The sequence below is a fragment of the Lampetra fluviatilis genome, chromosome 36 (assembly GCF_964198595.1).
Source record: "Lampetra fluviatilis chromosome 36, kcLamFluv1.1, whole genome shotgun sequence".
Taxonomy (NCBI): domain Eukaryota; kingdom Metazoa; phylum Chordata; class Hyperoartia; order Petromyzontiformes; family Petromyzontidae; genus Lampetra; species Lampetra fluviatilis.
Window position 1 is genome coordinate 11,104,512 of NC_136310.1, and position 9,935 is coordinate 11,114,446.

General features: G+C 50.8%; 1 protein-coding gene across 1 annotated transcript; it reads left to right on the top strand.

The window, feature by feature from the left end:
* The first annotated feature begins 290 nt into the window (after positions 1-290).
* Positions 291-7,514, top strand: LOC144945179 (chymotrypsin-like elastase family member 2A). The gene is made up of 8 exons (XM_078873473.1): positions 291-330; positions 663-757; positions 1,679-1,776; positions 3,764-3,889; positions 4,870-5,006; positions 5,354-5,499; positions 6,152-6,304; positions 7,458-7,514. Exons 1-8 carry the CDS (start codon positions 291-293, stop codon positions 7,512-7,514), a joined length of 852 nt encoding a protein of 283 aa, XP_078729599.1.
* Positions 7,515-9,935: the final 2,421 nt, after the last annotated feature.

Below are 9,935 nucleotides of genomic sequence, written 5' to 3' on the forward strand. Positions count from 1 at the left end.
AATCACCTTTCAGCATATGACACAGGACAAAGCAGACACAAGTGTCCCACAAACCCATATGACTCCTTGCCAGCAAATCAATCTTCTCAAGACCACTATTGATAATTTTATCATCGCTCTTATCAAAGACCGCACGCAATTGTAGGGGATCCAGGGGGTTGGGGGGGATCATACGGGAGCTCTAATGATGCCCCCCCCCACCTCTCCCAACCGCCTCCCACCTCCCAGGTTCTATAAAAAGGGCCTTCGATGAGCAGGAACTCACCGACTTGAAACGAGACTCGGACAAGATGCTGGCCCTGATTGCCTCCGTGTTCCTCCTGGTGCAGGGTAGGTGTTGTCATCATCGTTGTCATCATCACCTTTGCCACCACTACCATAATCACAACTCACTCATCATCCCTCTAAAACCGTGACCGCCAATGTGCCAATGCCTCTCCGTACCAACCCATAGCTCCCCATGGTCCCATGTTTCCCCATGCCTTCCTAGTATCTTCCCACGTATGCACTGCGGCTTCCAATGTCTCTCCATGCCCCCCTGTATCTCTCTGCATCCCCTTGAGTTTTGCCATGTCTTCCTGTGTTCCTCGTGTCTCATGTCTCATGTCTTCCTATGCCTCTGTGTCTCCTCGTGTCTCCCTGGCGTGCCCGTGTCTGCACAGCGACTGCACAGGGCTGTGGGGTGCCCAGTTACCCTCCCATCGACAGCCGCGTCGTCAATGGCGTGGAGGCGAAGCCCAACAGCTGGCCCTGGCAGGTGCGTGCCACGGTCTGGCTCCGCGAGCCTCGAAAACAATAACCACAATTGATAGGGCGCACTTATTTCGTGAATCGGACGCGATGTTCAAGAGTCCAGAGGCGTGGAGCCGAAGCCCAGGGTCTCGTGTACAACAGCCTGCACAGGTGAGCCTGGACATATGAGAGCCGGGACGGGGGAGGCTGGACAGGTGCAAGTGAAAAGGATAGCCTAAACAAGTTAGAGCCTGAACAGCTGAGCCTGAACAGGTGTCAGTCTTGAGCTGGTGCTGATGGTGGTTGGATGCTATGAATGTGCTGCAGTGGGAGAGTTCCAGATAGCTGCCACTGAAGCTACAGAGAAAGGCTGCTCGGCCAGGGTGGCACTGGTTCTGGGTGCGACGAACCCGAGCGACCCGAGATTCGATTTGCGATCACGGCTAACACCAGTATCGATTGTCTGAACCGGTCCTGGGCCTCCGCTAGGTCGACTCAGCCTCAAATGAGTACCCGGTGCATTGTGTGAACATCGCCACTGGGGAGACTAAGGTGGCCGGGCGCTGTGCTGGCCTTCATAAATGCTCGCTAATAGAACTTTCCCCAATGGTCTATCGAGGATATAGGGGGATCTTTGTCTTTAGCGTGCGAATGCGATTGAGAGGCCATTGCGCGCAAACCACCATTGATGCCGCAACCCCTCGGCATCGGAAAAGCCACCGAATCCTTCCCAGCCGAACACTCTGCCGACCTTGAATGACAAACCACATTAAAAAAAGTTTGCACTGTTCCAGCCCAAATGTCTAAATTAGCGTGTGTCCGCATGTTGTTGCGACTGCGATCGCTGTGTCCAGTGTATGTTGTGTGATGCCAGTTTTTTTTGTTTCGTGTATAGTTGTGGTGGTTGATGGGTTGTGGTGGTCTCTTGTGGTTGTGGCTGCTGTAGATTTCCCTGCAGTACCTGTCTGGCACAGCCTGGTACCACACGTGCGGTGGGACCCTGATCGACCCCCAGTGGGTGCTCACGGCGGCCCACTGCATCTCGTGAGTTCCACCACCACCTCATCACCACCTCATCATCTCCACCTCATCATCATATCATCAACGCATCGCCTGAGTTCCACACCACGTCATCATCACCACCTCATCATTACTAACATCTCTAGAATCGCCATCTCATCATCTTCACCCGCATCGCCATCGCCATCACGTCAACGCATACGTCCACATGCATCTATCCATAACCATGTGTCCTTGTGCACGCCTATCATTTTATCAATATCGCCATCATCTCATTACCACCACCATCACCACCTAAAATATATAAACACCATCTCCACATGTCCACAAGGGTCTGTCTGTTACGTACGAGGAAACTAAATTGACTGGGAAATCTGCAGTGAGGCGGAACAGCTCATCTTTGTATTGGCGACAGATTGGACATCAAAGCATTTGTGAGTTTTCAGTCCGGCAATTTTAGTCAACATCAAAGCAAAATAGAGGCAGACCTCGCTTAGCGCGACACTGTGGAACGCCGATTCGTTACGGGGCTCTTTGTTCCCGGAGAGCATTTTGAGAGAAACAAAAATCCTAAGAAAATCAAAACATCTATGAAGGGCTCTCGAGTGAGAACAGGCAACAGTGCTGGTTTAGGATACAGAAAGGTCCCCACCCCCCATCATTCGCTCAGCTAATGAGAGCGACGCCAACCAGAACCCGCCCATTGCAATTCGGTTATCGCGGTTCGTAGTCACAATCACATTTATTTATTAATTTTAAAATATTTTTCGGCCAATGTTAGCCAGGTGAGAATTGACGAGACCGGAATAGAGTCTCAGGTTCCATGTTAAATAAACCTCGCCACACAAATGTAGACTGAGGGCACCATCGCCAAGGTCGCGAAGGTCCTTCTCTGAGCATGACCCGGACTGGGAGCGTAGCAGCAGCGGCCTTCCAACCTCGTCTTCTACCGCGACCATGTAGGAGCACAGGAGAATACACTCGAGAGTAGAGTACACACTGATGCTTTAATCATTTCGTCTTTTTATTTATGAAATCAAGTTTACCATCCATGTTATCATAGTAGTTATCTCGGTTAACGTGTTTAATCCATAACTGTCAACCCGTACGGTTTACCCCGTATTCTTGTACAGGGAAATTGAGTTTCAGGTCCATACAGCGTAGAGCCGTTTCAATACGGGCAACAGTTTTTTAACGTCTATATTTGTGTGTTTTCTCTTGTGATGGGACTTTGTGTGATGAACGTTGAGATTTATAAAGGCACGGGGTGGCCAATAAGGTCTGAATTGGTCTGTAATAAAGTAGGCACTAATAAGGGGTTGATAGGTATGTCAATCCGTTCCACGAAAACTGTTAACCGAAATAACTGTTGAATCGAATTCACTTATTAATTGATCAATAATTCAAACAATTAGTCTGCAAGAGAGCTGTTGTTTCCACTGCCAAAACAGAAAACGTAATAATGTAAAGCCAGTCGACGTCTAAACGCTCACAAATGGGCGTCGCTGATTGGCTGAGGGCACGGCTCAGCCCCACTAACGAGCGCTTGGATTGGCCGAAATTGGCCATCGTATGCATATCATGTAAACATACTGTTACATCAACAATGTTATTGTTAGTCAACAATGTTAACGCGAACCGAAACCATGGGGGGTCCAATGGGAGGCGAAACGTTAACCGAAAAATCATAAATCGATGAATGCATCTTGAGCCACTAAACGAGGGCTACCTGTACAAGTGAGGTCATTATATCAACCCCTTCCCCTAACCATCCTGTCTGAAAACGTTAGACATCGAAGCAATCGTCAAACCATACAACACTTCAGGACGAAGCAGTCAAAACCCATTTGCGAATGACAAAGCAACTAATTTAAGACCGGAACAATAGGATTTCTCTACAACTCTGGCTGTCACCTGATGATGCTGGTTGTAATTACTGGCGAAACGTCACGGTACTCGAATTGGTACAGCGAGTGTTAGATCACCACATTTGTCACACTGTCTGTGGTAGCTCCCGCACGTACCGCGTGGCTTTGGGAGAGCACCTCCTGTCGGTCGAGGAGGGCGGAGACGAGTATCATGACGTGGCCCAGATCCTGGTGCACGCCGGATGGAACGGCAACAACGTCGCTGGCGGGTGAGTCATCTCCACATTGACAAACGTGCTTTGAGATCATTGAGATTGTCCTTTTGCTGTTATAAATGTCCAAATGATGGGCCACTTTGTTGAGCTTTCGTCTGTGATAGGCAGGTTGCTTCTGAAAAATAAGTTAATACCTCAGTGGGCATTGCCTGGTAGGATAGGGTTTAGTTGTATTTGTGTGTTTGGGTGATTATTCTTTTTATCCCGTGCCCCTGCTGTACATATGTGAAAAATAGCTTCATGGCTCATCGGATTACTCCAGTATAAATAGGGGATGTTGACGCGTGCTCGGGGGAGAGATTGTTTCCTCCGAGAGCGCATTTGTGTCAAGAATATGAGGGAATTTGTTTTATTGATTCAACTAAAGCCTTTTATCTGAAGACCGCCTCATCTCTCTCTACCGATAAATGTCCATCGCAGAGCAGTCAAACCCGATAGCTTTTTCTTTTTAATTCGCAGAGCTGGATATTAGGCAAAGTGCTGTAAGTGGAAGAACGCAACACGCTCAGTAACTGGTGACTGGGCTGAGACCATCTACTCTTATCAGCTCGCTGCAATTGAGAACCCAATTTAACCACGAGTGGCTGAAACCTGGCATCCAAACCCAGGATATCAGCAGCGCCATCTCGGCAACTCTTGGCCCCTGTGCCACGTGGTTAACTCGCGCCCAGCAACTTGAGATGCCGTCACATATAAACGCAGAATAAATACAAATTGCAGGCGACGGGTCTAGCAAGAAGGCCACCACCAGAGGGCGTAGTGGGGCACTTTGGCGCTTGGGGGCATTTCGTTGCTCTTCCCCCGTCTCTACTGCAGCGCCGCCACCACCCACAGTTGAGCCACCAGCCGCCACTGGCGGCGCCATCCTTGGGAATGGGGTGCCCGGAGCAGCCGGCCTGCCCGGCCAGCCCACCCCTCCCACTACATCACCAGCTGTGAACTCTAACCATGACCTCTGGCCGTGCCCTAACCAGGAATGACATCGCTCTCATCCGCCTGGCCAACCCCGCGATCTTGAGCAACAAGATCCAGCCGGCCTGCCTGCCCACCGCTGGGGTGGTTCTGCCCGACAACTACATCTGCTACGTCACGGGCTGGGGCCGTATCGCCAGTGAGTCTGGACCAACGCCTTGCTCTATCCTGTTGCTTGCGCACACCTATGAAGTCCAGAGGTGGTGGGGCCATCTGCCAGCACCACACATACCCTGCCACTGATGTCTCAAAGCCATTTGCAAGCATTCGTGAACGCATTTCTATCACCACACCACTACCGCTATCACCACCGCCGTCATCACCACCACCACCACCAATACCACTGCTGCCACTACAACTACCACCAATACCATCACCGCCAGAACTTCCACCAGCACCAATGCCACCCTCCATCCCCCATGTGCTCACGTCGCTGTGGTCATGTATTGAGTGTCCCTCCTTGCTCCATTCTCATTTCACGTTCAGCTGGAGGCGCCCTGCCCGATGCCCTGCAGCAGGCCAACCTTCCCGTGGTGGACTACGCCACGTGCAGCCAGCCTAGCTGGTGGTCGACCAACGTGAAGACCACCATGGTCTGTGCCGGAGGAGATGGATACGACTCGGCGTGCAACGTAAGGAGGAGCGCTACTCAGAAAAGACTCGGAGCAATTGGGCCCGATTAACCCAGGATGGCCAGCTTGAGAATGGCCTCGTGATATGGAGTGATCACCATCTCTGATACGTGGTGGGTTTGTCGCAAGTGGCGGCCAGTAATCCTCCAGTGGCTGGGGAGGCAGCACCCAAGGTTGGTGGATCACCGCATAGATGTTACGAAACTCCCTTCCCGCGGGTGAGCGTCGAGGAGGTGTCATAACTGTCTCGCAAGGAGAAGGCGGTGAAGAAAAGTGCGGACTGATATAATCTGTTTCTGTCTCTTTGGGATGGAGCATTGCTGCCTCGCATGCGTGGGTTTATTCCGGGTGCGCCGGTTTCCTCGTTAATTTACTGAATGTCTTCATACAAAACATCTGCTTGGCTCAAAGACTCTTACCAGCTGAAATATCTTAATATACGCTCTGTAGAGCTCCATCTCGTGGGGCTCTCCAGAGCTCCGTCTCGTGGGGCTCTCCAGAGCTCCGTCTCGTGGGGCTCTCCAGAGTTCCATTTAGTGGAGCGAGCAATTCCAGGGCTGCGCCTTTAACATTTTCACACGCACGCCTTCCATCGCACCCTCACCTGTGATCCCGCATTTCTCCTCCATACCCCCCACCCGTGCCACTGCAGGGCGACTCTGGCGGCCCCCTGAACTGCATCAACTCTGCCGGCATATGGGAGGTGCACGGCATCACTAGCTTCGGGTCTTCTATGGGCTGCAACTACATCCGCAAGCCCAGTGTGTTCACCCGCGTGTCGGCGTTCAACGACTGGATCGCCAACGTGAGTTCAATGGGAGGGTACTGGGAGGACCTGGGCGCCCCCCCCCCCCATCGCCGACCCCCCCCCCCCACCCAAGTACAGCAGTCGCTCTTAAGATTCGTCGTAAATCCAGCCGCTGTGGTCGTAGTGCGATTAAAAACGAGAAGACGGATCGCGAGTCAAAAGTAAATGGGGGAGTCGTGGTGAGGTCGTGCAACTTCTCATGTTAAGGGTGTTGCTAAAGGGAAACATCATCACTCTCACGGTGTGAACGTTTCTATGAATGTCGATGACTGTGGTGATGTTTGTAATGTTGACATGAGCGTCATTAATGTTATTATCCACCTTGTTGTTGGTCATTGTTACTTTATTATGGGCGCCACGGTGGCGAGATGTTAACTACCTCGCCTGGTATACAGGTCGTGGGTTCGATCCCAACTCTGACCCGTATATTTGGAGTTTGTATGTTCTCCCACTGGTCACGTGAATTCTTCTCCGAATCCACCAGTTTTTCCCTCCACATTTATAAACACGCGTTTAGAGTATTTGGTTGCTATAAATATCTACTTGACGAAAAGCCACTTCGTTGAGCTATAAATTGTGGCCAGGTCGCCTGACCTAATCAAGTTTAAAAAATATATTATTCTTAGTTATTATCGGTTATTGTCGACTTGCGAGTGGTCTTGACCGCTCGTAATATTTTCTCAAAACATTTCAAATACTGTAACTCTTTATTTACTTGGCGTCAAAACTATTGCCGTAAACCAGACTTATGACATTGCAGCGGTGTTGTAATATGTTTCATACAGACCTATAACAATGTTTTGTCATCATCATCCAAATAATCACCACTCATGTTAGCCATCACCAATAATCTTACAGCACAGTGCGCAGTAAAGTCCAGGAGGTCTCAAGACATGTCACGTTGTTTTTCCACTGCAGAAACCGAACCGTGCCGCTGATGTCACATGCAGTGAACTGAGTCAAGATGCGTGTAGATGCAACCGAGCTAAATTCACGTCTTGCCAGGATAGAGTTTAATGGTCTGGTTCTGGCTCAGATCGGCAAACAGTGGAAAACCACGCATACTGTGACGACCCTGCACTGTACACCTGTACTTACCTGATACCCACGCCTCTCTCTCTCTCTCCTCCCGCTCCTCCCCCTCAACTAGGTCATGGAAGTCTATGGTGCCCGTGATGGTCCCGATGCGATGGTCACTTACTACTAAGCAGATCTAATGGATAGACGGAGCACCTTTGTATGCTGGTGCGGAACAAACTGAAGACTCCATTGCTAAACTGTGATTGTTTGATGATGATAATTATCATGAGTGAGATGGAATCGTGGTTCAATAAAGGATTTGTTTTATTGTGATCCGGAGTGATGGGCATTTTTTTTACGAATGAGATTAAAGATTGCTTTTGATTTATCATAATCATATTAATAGTTTCAGCAAATACTCGCTCAGAGATCGAGCCAGTATTTGCTCGATCTCTGAGATAAAGAGGACAACTCAGAGGCGCGAGGAGGAATTATAGACAAGCGGGAAGGGCAGCAGCCATGATCCGGCACCAAATTCCCTCCCCAAGTTCTGCAATCCTCTGCGTATGAAAGTGTTATTGGTCAATTTTTGAGCGTTTACGCGTGGGGCATGATTGGAGCACCTGGATAAACTTCATGCGTGCGAGGGGGCAACATTGTTCACGCTGGCTTGTACCGCCTTCTCCTGGTGAGCCAGGGCAGGGGCACTGCCTTCGACGCCCACAGGAAGGGAGTTTCGCAACATATATGCCATCCACCAACCCTCATTGCCTCCACCAGTGCTGGATTACGGGCCATGTGCATAGCCGCCGTTTGCTGCACCACCACCATATATCCTGGCCACCAGCCCACTCATTGCTACTTTTCAATGATGGAGTCCCCCCCCCACCGTCCCCTCCTCGTACATGTGGATTTTCTCCCGCTCATTAATGTAGGTCAAATATCCCAATATAGGACCACAGAACTTTGGCAATAATTTCCGCCGGTTCTGGATGCCTTCCTGCCTTTGCCATTTCCTACGACTCTGTGCAAAAGCAGCCTGCGTTACAAATTTTACAGCCCTTGCCGTCACAGTGTTGGGTTTACGACAGCGATGGAGAACCTGCAGCTTTACGTATTACGGCTCAGGGTCACAACCGGCCTACACCACAGATTAAAACCGCGAACCCCTACAACAAGCGGCGAACACGCTACAGCTAGGCCACGCAAATGGGTTGTTTTGCCAAATGCGCACGCCAATTGTCAACGATCTATTTCCTTTATTCAGAACAGCCTCAGGCTTGCATCCTCCCAGCACCCTAGATAATAAACAGCTGACTATTGCGGGTTTCCTAGAGACGAAAAAAACATTCCACACGTTTGTCAATCACACTGTGTGTGTGTGTGGCCTTAAAAGGAAAAAAAATATATGAAAGGCAATGTTTGGGGCAATGACCCATTTGCATAGCACACAAAGAGGTCAGTAGAGCGATATCGCGGATAGATTAAGAGTTGGAGTTTTCACTTGTTTACACCATGGCTATACGTCTCCACTGTCTGGCCTCTATCCCTGTGTAATAATACTCTGGAGACGGCTTGTGGAATCGGTCCTTTTATTTACTTTTCTCAGTTCACAAGCACTCCCCGTTGCTGGCAGGCAAAGGGAAGTGGGCAGACAGATCGCAAGAGACGCACCGCCACGTGGCACTCGGAGCCCCGCTCGCGCGTGGCCCCTCTCTGTCTTCGTTCCTTGTCTGACCACGTGTCCCCCGGCTCTTCCCTTATTTAATGCCTGGGTCACGTGGTACGCTCCAGCCAATCCTTAATAGCCTGCGCTGAATGTTCCAGATTCCTCCATCAACTCCCGGGACCAGGCCCCTGACTTGTCTTCCCATTGGCTGAGGCCAAGAGCAGCAGAACCAATCATCCTAACTGATATCCCTCGATCACGCCAGGGCCATGCTCCCAGGTTCTCCCCCCATTGGCTGTAGAGCAGGACCGGCAGAGCCAATCACCACGTGAGCTGGACATAGGCTCTCATCACATCACCCCCCCCCCCCCGGTGAAAAAGTCAGCCGTCTCGGCTGGGAAAAGGGTGACAAGCCGATCCCATAAAGTTGCTTATTAGGGCGTCTAAGACGCATTCACAAGGAAAAGGGTGAAACAGGCGTCTATGCGCCGAAACAAAATCACCCATGAACAACAGACATACATTAGGGCGCCCCTGCAGCGCAGTAACAACAGGGAAGGGACTGCAAGGCAATCAATGCTATTGAAACGGAAGAGATTTCGACCGTGTACGCGCCGCTGGACCCTCTCTGCTTCCTGCGCATGGTCGCCTTGCCGCCGGATCTGCAGGAAGTGGTTGACGTGAAGAAGAAGGAGAATGTTCGGTTTCAGTCGTATCCGGGGTAGGTCCCGTTGGAGGAGGGACGGCGGGGGTCTCATCAGCCCTCAAAACCTGTTCATCTGCGGGTGGCACAACACAGTCCCGCTGGGGATCAACGGGCGAGGCAAGCGGCATATTCGGCACAGCAGACCCCGGCAGGTCAACAAGTGGAGATGAGGGGTCGGCACGCGGGTCAACGTAGGGTTTGAGTCGCGACGAATGGACGTACCACCGACGTTT